Raw genomic sequence first — 19683 nt, forward strand, 5'->3', positions numbered from 1 at the left:
CTGAGGCTGCAGTGTGCCGAGACTGCACCAGTGTACTCCAGTCTGGGCAACAGAGTGAGACACTGTCTCCAAAACAAAACAAAACACGGTGCTAGAAAGTCAATCTTTTCCTTTCAAGTTACTTCACTCAGTGGAAACAGACGTTAGCAGTATTAAGGAAGAAAGGTGGGGTGTGGGGATAGGATAGTGATGTGTGCCAGGCTCTCTGAATTTGAAGGAATAATGACAGTAAGAGCTAACATATTGAGTGCTACCATATGCTGGGGACCTAGTACTTCACATACATTAATTCAGTTAATGAAGGAGGTACATGCCTCCCCATTTTACAGATGAGAAAGCTTTAACATAATGAAATAGTGTCCAAGTTGACATAGCTACTAATAGCTATGTATACTTAGTATACTATGTATACATAGCTCTCATACTTAGTAGAGATGGACTTTCAACCCAGACAGTTCATCTCCAGAGCTCCTCAGTCTTTACTTTCTCCACCTTCTCTAAAATAGACGATTGTATGAGGTAATAATTGAAGTTTGGTCGCATCTCCTTGAGGATTCGTTATCCTTGTTACTAACGCTTTTGTACTGTATAAATGTCAGATCTTCCATAATAAAAGTTTTTAAAATATAGGGCAATGTGGGGTATCCAAATCATCTCAGTTTGTAACAATGTTATCTTTTGTTTATATTCTTGTGTGTGTGTGACAATGACAGAGGTGAACAATGTAATTATATGCCACATGAGCCATAGAAGCATCTCTACACGTGTTTCTACCAATGACGGATGGTCCACAGCTTTTACGTAGGTTCCGAGGTTATTCTGGGCTATTCTGAATGGTGGTTAAGACTGCACTCCCTGCCATCCTCTCCCCACCAAACAACCTAAGCACAGAGTCAGTAGCCTAAAACTACTAAAGCACTGTGGACCGTGACAAGGGCACTGGGATAAACTGGAAAATAAATAGGCTTTAGAGTCCGTCTTAAATTTTATTCTCATAACAATTCCTACTCGGTTAAGTCTGTCTCTTCTGCAAAATGAAAACAATGAAGCCTACCTTGCAGGGTTGCGTTTAGAATGAGGAAGGAAAATATGTAAAGGATAAGCAGTGCCTTTTGCAGAGTTACCCTCAATCTGTTCAGTTCCCATCCACCACTCTCCGCCTCCGCAAGGGCATGAATGAAAGCTAATGTTCTTTGCCAAAAAGTAATATATTGTAGAGTTTATTGTCATTTCCTATTAAAAAAAAAAAAAGTGGGGAGCTGGTGGAGCCCCGCCCCTGTGTCTGGTGCACAGTAGGGAAAATCCACACACGCCTATGCCTCAGTCAGAACAGAACCCGCTTTCTGGACTCTCTCTGGGATCTCCCAGGCATGTGTTGCAGCAGGGCTCCCGGCGCTGCCAAGTCTCCACGAGCTTCGGAGCTCCGGCCCTGCCCCGGCCGCGCACGCGCAGTGACGCGCCGGCCATGCAGCCGGCTGTTGTCTGGCCTCCAGTGGGCGGGGCCGCTGGCGGAGCAGAGCGGAGGCGCAGCCGGGCGGAGGGCCCACGCGGGCTCAGCCTTCCTGGTCAACAGTGGTGACAGTATCCCAGAGTGCCAGGGAGCCGTTGCTTTTCCCAGTTGCTCTCTTCCAGGCTCCCTCGGTGGTCGGCATGGCCCGTGAGTGTGCAGACTGGGGTGGGAAGCTGCGGGGAGCGTCCGGCGTGGGAGCCTAGCGCTGAGGCGCGGCGGGCGGGGGAGGCGGGGTCAGGCTGGAGAATCCCTTTGGGTCCCGCAGGGCGGGAATCCCAGCTTCAGTCTGCAGAGAGAGAACTCGCGGGTAGTTCTGGTCCGGCTTCTCAGGCCGGACAGGTGCCTGTCTCTTAGGTGCGAGTTTGTGCGGTAAAGAACACACCCCGGAGATGTGGACACGGCCGCCCGGGGAGGGTCCTTGTTTGGAGGAGGTTTATAGCTGATACCTCAAGTTTTAAGGCCTAATGAGGATCGGGAACTCCAGTGAGTCTTCTCCCTGGTTCTTTTGTTTGGCGCTCGCAGCTAATAGTCGAAAAAACAGGAGGCTTTAGAGCCGGTCCTAAATCTGATGCTCGTTTCTACTAGTCCTAGGTATTAGGTCAGTCTGTTCTGCAAAATGAGAACAATGAAGCCTACCTTGCAGGATTGTGGCTAGAATAAGGACGTAAAGGGCCCACATTGCCTTTCGCAGAGTTACCTTCAATGTGTTCAGTCCCCATCCACCCCTCTCCGCCTCTGCATGGGGATAAGGATAACTCTCAAGTGATAGGCTGAACTTGTGATCTCTGTGTCTAGCTTTCTCCTTCCACCCACTCCCCTCAAAAGCCAGAACTTATTTTGGGATACTGGCCCAAGATTCGAGTATCTGTTTTAAAATATCTGGTATTTAGAGCTAGTGACCACCTTGATTGGGATGATAATACTCTTAAGTCTTTAAGTGTTTGCCTTTAAGCCACTTCCTTTTTATCAGATCGGGGAACACCATCAGTCTGTTACTCTGCTGGTTTATCTATTAAAACACAAACTAAAAATGCATTTAAACAAGACCTGTTCATTGGAATTATTAATAATTTTGGAGATGGGAAAAGAGCATGACTGTTTGACTTTGTAGGTGGAAATCAACGAGAACTTGCCCGCCAGAAAAACATGAAGAAAACCCAGGAAATTAGCAAGGGTAAGAGAAAAGAGGATAACCTGACTGCCTCTCAGAGAAAGCAGAGGTAAGTGGTACTAATTTAATTCTAAAGTCGCTGACGTTGTGATTGAAGCCACATTTTGGGCTGGGTGTGTTTTATCATGCCTGTAATCCCAGCAGTTTGGGAGGACTGCTTGAAGCCAAGAGTTTGAGACCAACTTGGACAACATAATCAGCCCCTGTATCTACAAAATATATTTTTTTAAATTGGCCAGGCATGGTGGCACATGGTTGTGGTCTTGACTACTCTAGAGGCTGAGGCGGGAGAATCGCCTGAGCCCAGGAGGTTAAGGCTGCAGTGAGCTGCGATTGCACCACTGCACTCCAGCCTCGGTGGCAGAGTTAGACCCTGTCTGAAAAAAAAAAAAAAAAGGCCTCATTTTTGGGGAACGAAAAGCATTTTGTTAAGCCCTCGGTAGAACAGGGCCTAATGATTTGTGCCACGCAGACTAAAACCACGTGGGGAAGCCATCCCAACCCATAGATAAAGCACGTAAAGCTCTGAGGCTATTATTTGTTTCGCAGAGACTCATGCAGCTCCTCTACAACCATAAGAACTTTATAGGCTGGGCGCAGTGGCTCAAGCCCATAATCTCAACACTTTGGGAGGCCAAGGTGGGTGAATCACCTGAGATCAGGAGTTTGAGACCAGCCTGACCAACATAGTGAAACCCTATCTCTAATAAAAATACAAAATTAGCTGGGTGTAGTGGTGCATGCCTGTAATCCCACCTACTTGGGAGGCTGAGGCAGGAGAATTGCTTGAACCAAGGAGGGGGAGGTTACAGTGAGTGAAGATCGCGCCATTGCACTCCAGCCTGGGTACTAAGCAGGAAACTCCGTCTCAAAAAAAAAAGCTTTATTCAGCAAAATAACATCTTCCATATGCAAAACACTGTGAGGTGCTAGAGTTACAACATTTTCAAAGCAGACAGCCTACCCAAACTACTCTGGATGACAAGTGACTCAATTGTTAATATAATGATAATAGTTCTGAAGAAGATGCAAAAAAGTATATGTATAATAGCTAGCTATGCTGATTTCTGAAGATCCATTGCATTGGAGAGAATTCATGTACATAGCCTTAATATATGACTATATGTGCCAATGTAAAACTGCTACAGAAATACTTTAGACTGCAGCTTAAGTAAAAAAAGTACATTCATGTTTCTGAAAGAGCTAATCAAAGCTTAATTTTATTCTCAAATCATGTTGTCCATATAGAGCTTTGAGGTTAAGTGAATAAGTGACTGCACGTGCTTCAGTGTGGCTTGTTAGGGGTTCTCAAGCCTGGCTGCATATTAGAATCATCTGGGAAACCTCGACAGCTACTCAAACCTTGCCTTATGCTCAGTTCTGATTTTTTGTTTTTTAAAAAATTGAATTACGATAGTTGTACATATTTTGGGGGTACATGTGATATTTTAATACCTGTATGTGGGCTGGGTAGTCCCAGCCACTTGGGAGGCTAAGGCAGGACAATCACTTGAACCTGGGAGGCTGAGGTTGCTGAGAGCTGAGATCCTGCCACTGCATTCCAGCCTGGGTGACAGAGTGAGACCCTGTCTCAAAAAAAACAGCAAGAACAAAAGGAAACCGGCTGGGTGTGGTGGCTCATGCCTGTTATCCCAGCACTTTGGGAGGCCGAAGTGGGCCGATTACCTGAGATCGGGAGCTCAAGACCAGCCTGACCAACATGGAGAAACCTAGTCTCTACTAAAATTATAAAATTAGCCGGGTGTGGTGGTGGTGAATACCTGTACTGCCAGCTACTTGGGAGGCTGAGACAGGAGAATCACTTGAACCTGGGACGCGGAGGTTGCGGTGAACTGAGATCTTACCATTGCACTCCAGCCTGGGCAACAAGAGCGAAATTCCATCTCAAAAAAAAAAAAAAAAAAACTGTATGTGTAATGATCAAATCAGGGTAATTGGGATATCTCTATGCTCAAACATTTATCTTTCATCCAGTTCTGATTTTATTGGTCTGAGGTCGAGTATTAAAAAGCACCCTAGGTAAATTTTATTGTACTTAGGTTATACCTTTTTTTTTTTTTTTTTGAAGACACAGTCTTATTCTGTTGCCTGGGCTGGAGTGCAGTGGTGTGATCTCGGCTCACTGCAACCTCTGCCTCCAGGGCTTAAGCAATTCTCCTGCGTCAGCAATCCAAGTAGCTGGAATTGCAGGTGCCCACCACCACACCCAGCTAATTTTTGTATTTTTAGTAGAGACAGGGTTTCACCACGTTGGCCAGGCTGGTCTCAAGCTACTGACCTCAAGTGATCCACCCCCCTCAGCCTCCCAAAGTGCTGGGATTACAGGCGTGAGCCCCGCGATGGCCCAGTTATACCTTTATTTTTTTTATTTTTTTTATTTATTATACTTTAAGTTCTAGGGTACATGTGCACAACATGCAGGTTTGTTACATAGGTATACATGTGCCATGTTGGTTTGCTGCACGCATCAACTCGTCATTTACATTAGTTATTTCTCCTGACGCTATCCCTCCCCCAGCCTCCCACCCCACCCAGTTATACCTTAAACTGAACTTAAAACAGCTCCCAGGTGATTCTGATGTGCAGCCACTAGTAAGAATCATTGATTAATGAGATTAAAGACCTTAATTTAAGGCAAAGGTCCTGACACTTTTTTTGTTTTTTGTTTTTTTTTTGGAGATGGAGTCTTACTCTGTGACCCAGACTGGAGTGCAGTGCCACAGTCTCGCCTCTCTGCAAGCTCTACCTCCCAGGCTCAAGTGACCCTCCCACCTCAGCCTTCTGAGTAGCTGGGACTACAAGGGCACACCACCAATCCCAGATAGTTTTTGTATTTTGGGTAGAAATGGGGTTTCATCATGTTGTCCAGGCAGGTCTTGAACTTCTGGGGTCAAGTGATTTGCCCACCTCAGTCCCTCAAAGTGCTGGAATTACAGGTGTGAACCACCATGCCCAGCCCTAACATTTATTATTGAAGTGATAAGCTTTGCCTTCAATTTCTGTTTACTCACATTAGAGTAAAAATGAACATGGTATAAATCAGTGACCCTGCAGTAGTATTTTTATTGGAGAACCTAGTCTAGCTTGGTTCAGAAATTGTCATTGTTGGCTGGGCGCGGTGGCTCACGCCTGTAATCCAAACACTTCAGGAGGCCGAGGCGGGTGGATCACCTGATGTCAGGAGTTCAAGACCAGCCTGGCCAACATGGTGAAACCCCGTCTCTACTAAAAATACAAAAATTACCTGGGCATGGTGACAGGTGCCTGTAATTCCAGCTACTCAGGAGGCTGAGGCAAGGGAATCACTTGAACCCGGGAGGGGGAGGTTGCAGTGAGCCGAGATCACACCATTGCACTCCAGCTTGGGGGACGAGAGCGAGCCTTCATCTCAAAAAAAAAAAAGAAAAAGAAATTGTCATTGTTTACCAAATATGCACTCCTTATTAAGTTCTGTACTAGATGTTCTATATGCGTTATTCTTTATTCATCATAACCCTGAAAAATGGTATTAACACTAATGTGTAGAATAGGAAACTGAGGCTCTAAACTTCAGTAACATTACTAAGGTCATACAGTAAGCACAGCAGAGCTTGGTTTCAAATAGGGAAGTAACCGTCATGGTTGTTTTTCCACTGTACTTCATTTCTTTGTAGCTGTGTGGTTTTTTTTTTTTTTAGTGAAAGCAAGTTTATTAGGAAAGTAAAGAAATAAAGATTGGCTACTTCATAGGCAGAACAGCCTGTAGCTGTGTTATTTTGCCTTCTTTATTTTTATTTATTTTTTTTTTTTTTTGAGACTGAGTTTCGCTCTTGTTACCCAGGCGGAGTACAGTGGCGCAATCTCGGCCCACCGCAACCTCCACCTCTTGGGTGCAAGTGATTCTCCTGCCTCAGCCTCCCAAGTAGCTGGGATTACAGGTATGCACCACCATGCCCGGCTAATTTTGTATTTTTAGTAGACATGGAGTTTCTCCATGTTGGTCAGGCTGGTTTCAAACTCCCGACCTCATGTGATCCACTTGCCTCAGCCTCCCAAAGTGCTGGAATTACAGACGTGAGCCACGGGCCTATTTTGCCTTTCTTCTATTCCTTTGTTTTTGCTATTGGCTTTACAGAAATGTCTTACTGTCATGGCTGTAGAAATCAGTTTAGCAGTTCCTCAAAAAGTTAAAACAGGCCAGGCTCAGTGGCTCACACTTGTAATTCCATCACTTTGGGAGGCCGAGGTGAACGGATCAACTTGAGGCCAGGAGTTCGAGACAAGCCTGGCCAACATGGTGAAACCCTCTCTACTAAAAATACAAAAATTAGCTGGACGTGGTGGCACATGCCTGTGATCCCAGCTACTGGGAGGCTGAAACAGGAGAATCACTTGAACCAGGGAGGTGGAGGTTGCAGTGAGCAAAGATTGTGCCACTGCACTCCAGCCTGGGCAACAGAGCAAGACTCTGTCTCAAAAAAATAAAAAATAAAAAAATTTGAAGTATGAGGTTAATAAGTCAGAGTTATGGAACTTTAACCAGAGCTGGTAAAGTGCTTGACACACAGTAGATGTTGAATACATGGCCGTTTAGTCTATTTTTAAAATATGGGTCCATGGACTCATGAATCACCTAACCCAAGTAGTCTGGTCATAGTTCACAGTTTATATGGCATGTGTCAGTTTGACCAGAGATGAAAAGGGTTAAGGGCCGGGCACAGTGGCTCACGCCTGTAATCCTAGCACTTTGGGAGGCTGAGGCAGGCGGATCACGAGGTCAGGAGTTCGAGACCAGCCCGGCCAATATGGTGAAACCCCGTCTCTACTTAAAATACAAAAATTAGTCAGGTGTGGTGGCGTGGGCCTGTAGTCCCAGCTACTCAGTAGGCTGAGGCAGAAGAATTGCATGAACCTGGGAAGCGGAGGTTGCAGTGAGCTGAGATCATGCCACTGTACTCCAACCTGGGCAACAGAGCAAGACTCCGTCTGAAAAAAAAAAACAAAAAAAAAGTACCCTGAACATCCAGCTTTTCTTTAGTGTAATCCAGTTTCAGTGACTAGCTTTTGGCCTTTTTTGCTTCTGAGAAACTGAAATCCTTCATAATATCTATGTTCTAGTCATAGATACCAGTTAGGATATCTAGGAGAGTTCATAAATGCCTCTTCTTTCAAGAAAAAAAATTAGAATGAATTAACTAATTAACAACCAGGAGTAATAGCTATTATTTCTACATGTAGCTGCCTAATGTCAGACACTTTTATCTATTCATAGTGATTCCTTGTGACAACCTTGATACATATTGCTCGGATTTTGTAAGGGCTTTGAGGTTATTTGCCCAAGGTCATTATAACAGAGATGGTATTCAGAGTAAGATCTGACTTCAAAGTCTTTCCAGTCTTTGTCTTTCCATTTTGTCTCCAGCCATGAAAATGGAAAGACAAGAATGTTTATATCATCTTTTCAATTGTCTTCTAATACACTGAATGGGTTATGTGTAGAAAACAAGTGAGAATATAAAATTGGTTTTTCTGTAACAACTTATAGACTTTTCCCTCATTGTAGGGACTCTGAGATCATGCAACAAAAGCAGAAGGCAGCTAATGAGAAGAAGTCTATGCAGACAAGAGAAAAGTGATGACTGGCTATTTGGAAAACCTGGGTGCTACTGCCAACTGGGTGTATCATAAGCTCTAAGATCAAGATTTTGTAGAGTGGACAGTCATTACATATGTTATAACTTATCCTTTAAAAACTATTTTAAATTTTACTCTTTCAGCTTGACTTAGTGCGATGTTTTAGAAGCAGTCTTCAAAGAATAAAACACTAACCATGCATGTGACGTATTGGTGAATATTATTTTTATTATTGAACATTCATATATAATTTATTAGGTAATATGATCAGATAATAGGATCTCTTATGTAATAAAAAATCTTTGTCATCAGCTTTGTTAACGTTTTTTTCCTCACAGTTTCTAAGGATAAGGATAAAGTAGATCTTTGAAGTAAACTTAAATATATAATAGAAGTTAAGATCCATTTGTATAATTTTGCTTTGTAATCAACTTACAGGACCAGGCGCAGTGGCTCATGCCCGTAATCCCAGCACTTTGGGAGGCCAAAGTGGGCAGATCACTTGAGGTCAGGAGTTTGAGACCAGCCTAACCAACATGATGAAACCCTGTCTCTACTAAAAATACAGAAAAAAAATTAGCCAGGTGTTAGCGGCACATGCCTGTAATCCCAGCTACTCGGGAGGCTGAGGTAGGAAAATCGCTTGAGCCCAAGGTAGAGGTTGCGGTGAGCAGATAACTGCGCCACTGCACTCCAGCCTGGACAACAAAGCGAGACTCTGCCTCAAAAAAAAAAACAACAACAAAAAAAACAACTTACAAAGCTTGCTTGAAGAATTTACAACAGATACTACAAACCACTGGAATAGAAACTAAGTGGATGTAAACTGAGGTCTCAGTTCTACTTACAACTTTAATATTTTTTGGAATGGAGTACCATATTTTCTGTTCTCAGCCTCTTCTAAAACTTGAGTCTTGATGGTAGTTATAAATTTGGAAATATGTAACCTAGGGAAATTAAGGTTTGAGACCTTGCTGCATTCTGAAGTAAACGCAGAACTATGTCAAAGAGAATAAAAATGCCATTGTAATAGTAAATAGAATAACTTTAAAGTAAGTATTCTACAAATACCTGATTTTTCACATAATGCAGTTTAACAAATTTTTCTGATCATCCAATATGTCAACCACTCTCTGAATGGACAGATCCTGAAGAGTTAGCCTAATATAATAATATCTTGTGATATGTCTCTTACCAGTGGTAGCACCCATAGGTTATAGGCTATAATTTTTTGTGTCTACTATTGAATTAGACAACCAGGAAGTTTTTTGTTTTTTTGTTTTTGTTTTTGTTGTTTTGAGACAGAGTCTTGCTCTGTCGCCCAGGCTAGAACGCAGTGGTGCCATCTCGGTTCACTGCAACCTCCGCCACCTGGATTCAACTGATTCTCCTGCCTCAGCCTCCTGAGGAACTGGGACTGCAGGTGTACGCTACCAGACCCAGCTAATTTTTGTATTTTTAGAAGAGACAAGTTTTCACCATGTTGGCCAGGCTGGTCTCAAATTACTAACCTCAGGTGATCCACCCCCTTCTTGGCCTCCCATAGAGCTGGGATTACAGGCATGAGCCATCCCACCCAGCTGAAGTTTTTTAGCCTGAGTTTATCTTCATATTAGCCTAAATTTTTCATTAAATTAAAACATTGTTCTGGATCTTTGGTTAACTTTAGTCTTCAGAATATTCTATGATGGTAGTCACAAAGGCAAAAAGATTACAGTAGCTTAATTTGTGGGCCTGATTTCTGTAATTCTGTCTCCAGAATTTATTTCTACACAGAGTAATAAGCCATAAGTTTTCTTTTTTTTTTTTTTTTTTTTTTTTTTTGAGACTGTGTCTTGCTCTGTTGCCGAGGCTGGAGTACAGTGGCACAATCTTGACTTACTGCAACCTCTGCCTCCCGGGTTCAAGCAATTCCCTGTCTCAGCCTCCCAAGTAGCTGGGATTACAGGCGTGCACGACCACACCTGGCTAGTTTTTTTGTATTTTTAGTAGAGACAGGGTTTCACCATGTTAGCCAAGCTGGTCTCAAACTCCTGACCTCGAATGATCTGCCTGCTTCGGCCTCCCAAAGTGCTGGGATTACAGACATGAGCCACCATGCCCAGCCCTGGAGAGTAATTATTATTATTATTATTATTATTATTATTATTATTATTTATTTTTTTTGAGACAGAGTTTCCCTCTTGTTGTCCAAACTGGAGTGCGTTGGTGTGATCTTGGCTCATCACAACCTCTGCCTCCTGGGTTCTCCCACCTCAGCCTCCCAAGTAGCTAGAATTACAGGCATGAGCTACCACACCCAACTAATTTTGTGTTTTTAGTAGAGACGGGGTTTCTCCATGTTGGTCAGACTGGTCTCAAACTTATGACCTCAGGTGATCCACCCGCCTCGGCCTCCCAAAGTGCTGGATTATAGGCATGAGCCACTGTGCCTGGCCTTAGGAGAATAATTTTAAAAAGTAAATTCATGCAATGACTTTATTTAGTTTGGATATTCTTAGGGCTTGTTGCTATAAAAAGATAAGATTATTAGGTGAGATAGTACCAACTTTAGAATGTAATTTGGAAAATACCGAACTCCATGCAACCTCCCCTTTAAACATCAAAAATTATATTTTGCATCATTCTCAAGAGGAGGTAGTACATTATCATTAGCAATTTTCAGTAAGTCCTGCTGAAAATGAGAAGTAGCGGCCATTACTGCCCAAGATACACTGTGGTCCATTTTATCAGTTCCTTTTTTTTTTTGAGACAGAATCTTGCTTTGCCATCCAGGCTGGAGTGCAATGGTGTGATCTCCACTCACTGCAACCTCCATTTCCATGCCTGGCTAATTTTTTGTAGTTTTAGTAGAGATGGGGTTTTACCATCTTGGCCAGGCTGGTCTCGAACTCCTGATTTCAAGTCATCCACCCACCCAGCCATCAGTCATGTATTTTTGAATGCCTCTTCTGTTAGTAGCATGTGTAAGAAATTGTGTTCCATTTATCAAACTCTAGCCTGTTTTTGAAAATAGGGCTAAAAGGGAACATTTATTTCTGATATTTTCCAAAAACTTAAAAAAATTTTATATAGGCTGGGCACAGTAGCTCACGCCTGTAATCCCAGCACTTTGGGAGGCCGAAGCAGGTGGATCAGTTGAGCTCAGGAGGTTGAGACCAGCCTGCGCAACACAGCAAAACCCCATCTCTACCAAAAAAAAAAAAAAAAAGTTAGCTGGGTGTGGTAGACTACACGCCTGTAGTCCCAGCTACTTGGGAGGCTAAAGTGGGAGGATCACCTGAGCCCAGAAGGTCAAGGCTGCAGTGTGCCGAGATTTCATCACTGCCTTCCACCCTGGGCGATAGAGTGGGACCCTGTCTCAAAACATATACACACACACACACACTCTCTCTCTCTCTCTCAACTTAAAAATACTTGGTCTGTTATTTTTATGAAATTTTCATAGTTATCTCTTAGACCAGAGCTGAGTAAGAATATTTATTATATTGCCTCCTACAACTTTATCAGCTAATGTATTTGCTATGTAACAATTACATATTGGAATATATTATCTTTAGAGATGGCCAAGTCATAAAACTGTCACTGAGAAAAGGAGAATGACAATGTGTATCCTCAAATCTACTTCCCTATAAATTCCTGAAAGATATGAAACTTACTACAGGTTTGTTTTTTTTTTTTTCCACAACTTCACTTTTTGTTTTTGTTTTTGTTTTAGGTGGAGTCTCGATCCATTGCCCAGGCTGGAGTGCAGTGGTGCCATCTTGGCTCACTGCCAGCTCCGCCTCCCGAGTAGCTAGGACTACAGGTGCCCACTACTATGCCTGGCTAATTTTTTTTTTTATTTTTTATTTTTATTTTTAGTAGAGAATGGGGTTTCACTGTGTTAGCCAGGATGGTCTTGATCTCCTTGATCTCCTCAGCCTCCCAAGGTGCTGGGATTACAGGAGTGAGCTACTGCGCCAGGTCCCACACCTTCACTTCTTAAAAACAAAAAAAATCTTTTACGTAGCAGTAACTATCTAATGCACATTAAAAGTTTGTAAATAGTCTGCTATTGGATCATTTGCTTTGAAAAGTTGAGATATTCAAATTTGATTATAACATAACTTTTGTAGAAATACACAGCCAGGTGCAGTAGCTCACACTTGTAATCTCAGCACTTCGGGAGGCTGAGGTGGGAGGATCGCTTGAGGCCAGGAGTTTGAGACCAGCCTGGGCAACATGACAAAACCCCATCTCTACAAAAAGCACAAAAATTAGCCAGGTGTGGTGGTGCACACCTGTAGTCCCAGCTACTTGGGAGACTGAGGTGGGAGGATGGTTTGAGCCTGGAAAGTTGAGGATGCAGTGAGCCAAGACCACGCCACTGCATTCCAGCCTGGGTGACAAAGTGACACCTTGTCTCAATACTAATTTTTAAAAGGCACCTGTAATCCCAGCACTTTGGGAGGCCAAGGCGGGTGGGTCACGAGGTCGGGAGTTCAAGACCAGCCTGGCCAATATGGTGAAACCTGTCTCCGCTAAAAATACAAAAATTAGCCAGGTATGGTGGAGTGTGCCTGTAATCCCAGCTACTGAGAAGGCTGAGGCAGGAGAATTTCTTGAACCCAGGAGGTGGAGATTTCAGTGAGCCGAGATTACACCACTGCATTCCAGTCTAGGTGACAGAGCAAGACTTCGTCTCAAAGAAAAAAATAAATAAAAAAACAAGGCTGGGCGCGGTGGCTGAAGCCTGTAATCCCAGCACTTTGGGAGGCCGAGACGGGTGGATCACGAGGTCAGGAGATCGAGACCATCCTGGCTAACATGGTGAAACTCCGTCTCTACTAAAAAATATATAAAAAACTAGCCGGGTGAGGTGGCAGGCGCCTGTAGTCCCAGCTACTCAGGAGGCTGAGGCAGGAGAATGGCGTAAACCCGGGAGGCGGAGCTTGCAGTGAGCTGAGATCTGGCCACTGCACTCCAGCCTAGGCGACAGAGCGAGACTCCCTCTCAAAAAAAAATGGTGTCTCACGCCTGTAATCCCAGCACTTTGGGAGGCTGAGGCTGAGGCGAGCAGATCACCTGAGGTCAGGAGTTCGAGACCAGCCTAGCCAACATGGTGAAACCCCGTCTCTACTAAAAATACAAAAAATTAGCCGGGCATGGTGGCGGGCGCCTATAATTCCAACTACTTGGGAGGCTCAGGCAAACGAATTTCTTGACCCCAGGAGGCGAAGGTTGCAGTGAGCCGAGACTGTGCTACTGCACTCCAGCCTGAGCAACAGAGTGAGACTCTGTCTCAAAAAAAAAAAAAATTCCATTCCACATACTACTCGTGCTAGTTTACCAGTTGGACGTGACTGCTTGCTGGTACATAAGTGCCAGAACATTTCCTTGAAGCAGTCTGGCTGACTCTTTGTGTTTACAAGAAATTTACCTACCAGCCTGGCTATAATTGACACAATCCTATTGAATACTTTCCTTTTATGAACATGTATCACATAAGTTTTTGTCAAATACTTTTTTTTTTTTTTTTTTGGTCAGAGGCTGTAGCCTTGTACCACTCAAAGGGGCTGTTAGGGTAGCTTGTGAATGAATATTTCACACAGAGTTATGTATTTAACCCATTTCCTGTTTAGAAAAAAAAAAACACAGCTCGCTGCCAGCACTCATTTAATTTTACATAAACACACTCTTAGAGGTTGATGCCAATTAATTTTCAATGTGAAAATAATATAAACTATTCTAAGAGTTATTTCTAAACAGAACTTATCTCTAATCCTAATATAACAGAAATGTATATGATGTTACATTAGGATTTGAGGCAAGAGTATTCTTGGGGCAAACGGGAAATGGGTTAATATATACTTGAAGTAATGTAAGCACGTCTAACCTGATTTCATGATATATTGGAATTTTTGGTTGCAAGCAACAGGATCAGATTAATTAACTTACTGATTAAAAACCTTATTTGAAAGAATGAGAGACTCCAGAGTCATGGAGAAGTTGAGGACTCAAGGCTTTGGAAAGATCAAGAATTGCAACAGTTTCAGGTATCTTAAGAGTAGGTGTTATGAAGTGTTTCCCCCCACGCCCCCACCCCAGTGCTGATATCAGGTTGAAATTCTGACAAGTATATTTAGCCTTTATGTCACTTGGAGTGCCTCCAACTGAAGTTACATGGGTTAGGTACCCATCCCTCAGCAAGAGGAAGGCAAGTTGATGGTAAAACCAAGACTATGTCTAGTAAGGAATAGGTGGTCCCCTGTATTAGTCCATTCTCATGCTGATAATAAAGGCATACTTGAGACTGGCTAATTTATAAAGGAAAGTTTAATTGACTCACAATTGTCTATGGCTGGGGAGACCTCAGGAAGCTTACAATCATGGCAGAAGGGGAAGCAAATGCATCCTTCTTCACAAGAGGGCAGGAATGAGAAGTGCAAAACAAAAGGGGAAAAGCCCCTTATGAAACCATCAGATCTCCTGAGAACTCACTCATTATCACGAGAACAGCATGGAGGTAACCACCCCCATAATTTAATTACCTCCCACCAGTTCCCTCCCATGACACATGGGAATTATAGGAGCTACAATTCAGGATAAGATTTGGGTGGGGACACAGCCAAACTATATCATCCCCCCAAAAAATTTAGGATTCTTTGCCAAAAGGAAGGGAGAATGGATGCTAAGCAGACTAAAATAATATATTTTAATCCCTCTTATTGAAAGCTAAGACTAAATTTTTAAAATTGTATATATATGTATATATATATATATTTTTTTTTTGAGATGGAGTGTTGCTCTGTTGCCCAGGCTGGAGTGCAGTGGCGCAATCTCAGCTCACTGCAACCACCACCTCCCGAATTCAAACAATTCTCCTACCTCAGCCTCCCGAGTAGCTGGGACTACAGGTGCACACCACCACGCCCAGCTAATTTTTGTATTTTTAGTAGAGATGAGATTTCACCATATTGGTCAGGCTGGTCTTGAACTGACCTCAGGCGATCTCCCCACCTTGGCCTCCCAAAGTGCTGGGATTACAGGCGTGAGCCACCACGCCCAGCTAATTTTGTGTTTTAAGTAGAGATGGGGTTTCACCATGTTGGTCAGGCTGGTCTTGAACTCCCGACCTCAGGTGATCCGCCAGCCTTGGCCTCCCAAAGTGCTGGGATTACAAGCGTGAGCCACCGTGCCCGGCTATATTTTTAAATATAAAAATTAGCCAGGCATTGTGGTGGGTGCCTGTAATCTCAGCTACTCTGGAGGCTGAGGCAGGAGAATCACTTGAACTCAGGAGGTTGCAGCGAGCTGAGATCACACCTCTGCACTGCAGCCTGGGTGACAGAACGAGACTCCATCTAAAAAAAGAAAAAAATGTATTTTTAAAAATACGTGATATGGCAAATCATGAAGGTGGTAAGTATCTGAAGTGTGAGAAATATGCAGCTTATGCAATTTTTGTCTCTACAAACCTTTCAAACCCTCAAACTACAATGCTTGCTCATTATAGAAAATCTGGGAAAATACAGTAAGTTCTAAATATCCATAAATTCTAAATAGCAGCTCTTTGAAAACTAACTCCTTGGGCATTTATCCCAGTGAAATGATAATAAACAGCCAGCATTTGAAATGTATATTTCAATGACTCGTATATGAATACTATGTTCAGATCACAATAAAGGACATTTCCAGCACCGTCTTAGATAATGCCTCCCCACTGATTATCACCATAAATAGTTTTGCCTGTTTTTGAATTTTATATAAATGGGATCACACGGTATGTGCTGTAGTGAGCCTAGCTTCATTTGCTCAACATTATGTCTGCAATAATCCTCTATTTTGCTGCTACGCAGCAGTTCAGCCTTTTTCACTGCTGTATAGCATCCTGTTATATGAATATACGATAATTTGGTTACTCTACATTTCATGGACCTTTGAATTGCTCCCACTTTGGGGCTGTTATGAATAATGCTACCATAACATTTTTATATATCTTATGGTGGTCTTAAACATGCTATCTACTGAGTATATGCTAGGAGTGGAATTGCTGGGTGATAGGGTGTGTGTCTATACACACATATACACACATTTTTTAGTAGGTACCATTAAACAATTGCATTTTTGTTGTTTTTGTTTTAGTTTGTTTTTAATGACCATACCATTTTACCACCATCAATAAATGAAGGTTCCATTGCTCCATACCAGCATTAGGTATTATCAGTCCTTTATCCATATTGGTGGGAGGTAGTGATATCTCACTGTGGTCTTAATTTACTTCTGTATACTTAATTTAAATACACTCAATTTATATACACACATGTATACTCTCTCAGCCTTCAATAAGCCAGTCTCATTCCCCTGAACTAACCAATGTTAAAAATGGTATACTTCTCTCAGTGCTCATGCAAACATGCATACACACACATACACATAAATAAGGGATGTGGGGAGGTACTTGATTCTGAGAGCTGCTGTAACAAATTACCACAAACTTAGTGGCTTAAAACAACAGAAATATTTCTGTTCACAGTTCTGGAGGCCAGAAATCTGAGAGCAAGCTGTCAGCTGGGCCACACCTCCCTCTGAAGGCTCCAAGGGAGGATCCTTGCTTTCCTCTTCCAGCTGCTGGTGGCTCCAGGTATTACTTGGCTTATGGCAGTATAACTCCTATCTCTGCCTTTGTCTTTGTGGTCTTCTTTTCTGTCTTCTTCCTTTCTTTTTATGAGGACTTTTGCTATTGGATTTAGGTTCCATTCTAACCTAGGATGATCTTATCTGGAAATCCTTAATTGCATCTACAAAAACTATTTTCTCAAATAGGTCACATTCATGCATATCAGATGGATAGATGTATCATTTTGGGGTCCGCCATTCAACCCACTACAAGGAGATTTTTTAAACAAAAATAGGAAACTTAGATGTAACCTAGCACTTTTTTTTTTTTTTTTTTTTTTTGAGACAGAGTCTAGCTCTGTCACCAGGCTGGAGTGCAGTGGTGCGATCTCGGTTCCCTGCAACGTCTGCTTCCGGATTCAAGAGATTCTCCTGCCTCAGCCTCCCTAGTAGCTGGGATTACAGGCATGCACCGCCACACCCAGGTAATTTTTTTTTTTTTTTTTTTTTTTTTTTGAGACTCTCGCACTGTTACCCAGGCTGGACTGCAGCAGTGGTGTGATCACTGCTCACTGCAACCTCTGCCTTCTGGGTTCAAGTGATTCTCCAGCCTCAGCCTCCCAAGTAGATGGGATTACAGGCACCTGCCACCATGCCCAGCTAATTTCCTGTATTTTTAGTAGAGACAGGGTTTCACCATGTTGGCCAGGCTGGTCTCCATCTCCTGACCTCGTGATTCACCTGCCTTGGCCTCCCAAAGTGCTGGGATTACAGGCATGAGCCACAGCCCCCGGCCATAATTTAGCACTTTAAAAAAGAATAGCCATGTTGGGCCAGGCGTGGTGGCACATGCCTGTAATCTGAGCACTTTAGGAGACTGAAGTGGGTAGATCCCTTGTGCTCAGGAGTTCAAGACCAGCCTGGGCAACATGGTGAAGCCCCATTTCTACTAAAAATACAAAAATTAGCTGAAGGGAGGGGATAGGGTGAGTTCCGGGTGTGAGGGGGCCGCTAGGGAGAGCAGAGCAAGGCAGCTCAAGGCTGGTCAGAGCCTCGATCTTCCAGATTGAGGGCCTTACCCAGAAGCCGGACCCCAAGGAGATGAAACGGAAGATGCATGAGGATATGATCTCCTCCATACGGAACTTTCTCATCTACGCAGCCCTGCTGCGAGTCACTCCATTTATCTTAAAGAAATTGGACAGCACATGAAGATTGGACATCACATGTGAATGCATGATATGACGAACCTGGTTACAGTTTCTACTGCCCTCTGCAAGTAAATAGGCCCAGAAAGGGGTAAGAGACTCTTTGAATGGACATAAAAATTCTGCTTGTTAAGAACAAGTTTGGCTGTGGTAACTGATCTTAATAGCTAAAACATAAAAATATTTGGGAAGTCTGAAATGAGGTTTCCTGGTCATGGTGTGCCCTTATGCCTGTGACAGTTGGCCTCTGTGAATATTGGTATAATTGTAGATAATGTCAAACTCCATTTTCTAGCAAGTATTAATAATTAAAGGAAGTGTGTCTGAAATGGCACTGTCTTGTCAGTCTTTCTGTTTACCCTTCTGTCTGGAGTGTATTTGTGAAGAGTCCCTTATAAGTTATGTTTTATGGACATCAGCACATAACCACAATGACATTTAAGCACAGGATCATTAGTCTACATTTTATTTTATTATTATTATTGTTATTTTTATTAATTTTTTTTGAGATGGAGTCTTGCTCTGTCGCCCAGGCTGGAGTGCAGTGGGGCACTCTCGGCTCACTGCAAGCTCCGCCAACCGAGTTCATGCCATTCTGCCTCAGCCTCCTGAGTAGCTGGGACTACAGGCATCCACTACCATGCCCGGCTAATTTTTTGTGTATTTAGTAGAGACGGGGTTTCACTGTGTTAGCGAGGATGGTCTCAATCTCCTGACCTCATGATCCACCTGCCTTGGCCTCCCAAAGTGCTGGGATTACAGGTGTGAGCCACCACGCCCAGCCTATTAGTCTATATTTTAAATAAACATACCAATTAAGAAACAAGCCAAAAACAAAAAGTAGCCAGGTGTGGTGGCACGTGCCTATAGTCCCAGCTACTTGGGAGCTGAGGTGCAAGGATCACTTGAACTCAGAGGCAGAGGTTGCAGTGACGCAAGATGGTGCCACTGCACTCCAGCCTGGGTGACAGTGAAACCCTATTTCCACAGAAACAAAAAAAAAATAGCCATGCTTATACTTCAGTACTTACAGATTTAACTTTAGTATAGATGTACAGTAATTTATTCCATCATTTCCTTACTCCTAGACAATTAGGATGTTTGCAACTTTTGCCACTACAAACAATTCTGTGATGTAGATTATCATATTTATTCCCATTTACTGGTGCTTTCATTTCTATAAGAATGGATTTTTAAAGATAGAATTCCTAGGAAATAGTTATGTCAAAGCCAAATATCATATAGAGACAAATCTCTAAAATTTGGTAAGCAAGAGCTGCAATTCCGGGCATACACTCAGACCAGGCTAATCATTGTTATGATCAGGAGAATAAAGGGAAGGTTGGGGCTGGGCACTGTAGCTCGCGCCTCTAATCCCAGCACTTTGGGAGGCCGAGACAGGTGGATTACCTGAGGTCAGAAGTTTGAGACCAGCCTGACCAACATGGAGAAACCCCGTCTCTACTAAAAATACAAAATTAGTTGGGAATAGTGGCGCATGCCTGTAATCCCAGCTACTCAGGAGGCTGACACAGGAGAAACGCTTGAACCCAGGAGGT

At 43.1% G+C, this 19683-nt stretch overlaps 2 protein-coding genes across 5 annotated transcripts; both read left to right on the forward strand.

Annotated features, from left to right (window-relative positions):
- The first annotated feature begins 1449 nt into the window (after nt 1-1449).
- Nucleotides 1450-18088, forward strand: LOC119618120 (small EDRK-rich factor 1). Of its 4 annotated transcripts, none has more exons than XR_012092758.1 (5): nt 1450-1657; nt 2622-2730; nt 16834-16941; nt 17266-17401; nt 17982-18088. XR_012092758.1 is itself a non-coding variant. In XM_007974777.3 (3 exons), exons 1-3 carry the CDS (start codon nt 1651-1653, stop codon nt 17048-17050), a joined length of 333 nt encoding a protein of 110 aa, XP_007972968.1. In that variant the 5' UTR covers nt 1450-1650; the 3' UTR covers nt 17051-17240. The 4 variants fall into 4 exon arrangements, 2 of the variants coding, with proteins under 2 accessions (XP_007972968.1, XP_007972978.1); XR_012092757.1 differs by lacking the exon at nt 1450-1657 and adding an exon at nt 1751-1993; XM_007974777.3 differs by lacking the exons at nt 17266-17401; nt 17982-18088 and having other exon boundaries at nt 16834-17240.
- LOC103222847 (mitochondrial import receptor subunit TOM5 homolog) lies at nt 17907-18475 on the forward strand (the record flags this gene model as incomplete). The annotated part of the gene is made up of 1 exon (XM_038010475.2): nt 17907-18475. A coding segment is annotated over one exon (222 nt), but the record flags the coding sequence as incomplete, so codon positions are not given.
- Nucleotides 18476-19683: the final 1208 nt, after the last annotated feature.

Source organism: Chlorocebus sabaeus, chromosome 4 (genome assembly GCF_047675955.1).
Source record: "Chlorocebus sabaeus isolate Y175 chromosome 4, mChlSab1.0.hap1, whole genome shotgun sequence".
Classification (NCBI taxonomy): domain Eukaryota; kingdom Metazoa; phylum Chordata; class Mammalia; order Primates; family Cercopithecidae; genus Chlorocebus; species Chlorocebus sabaeus.

What these genes read in the sequence shown, in the direction of transcription:
- LOC119618120 (XM_007974777.3), top strand. An exon ending in GCCTCTCAGAGAAAGCAGAG is followed by an intron (nt 2,731 to 16,833) that starts GTAAGTGGTACT and finishes TTCTGTTCACAG; the next exon opens with TTCTGGAGGCCAGAAATCTG.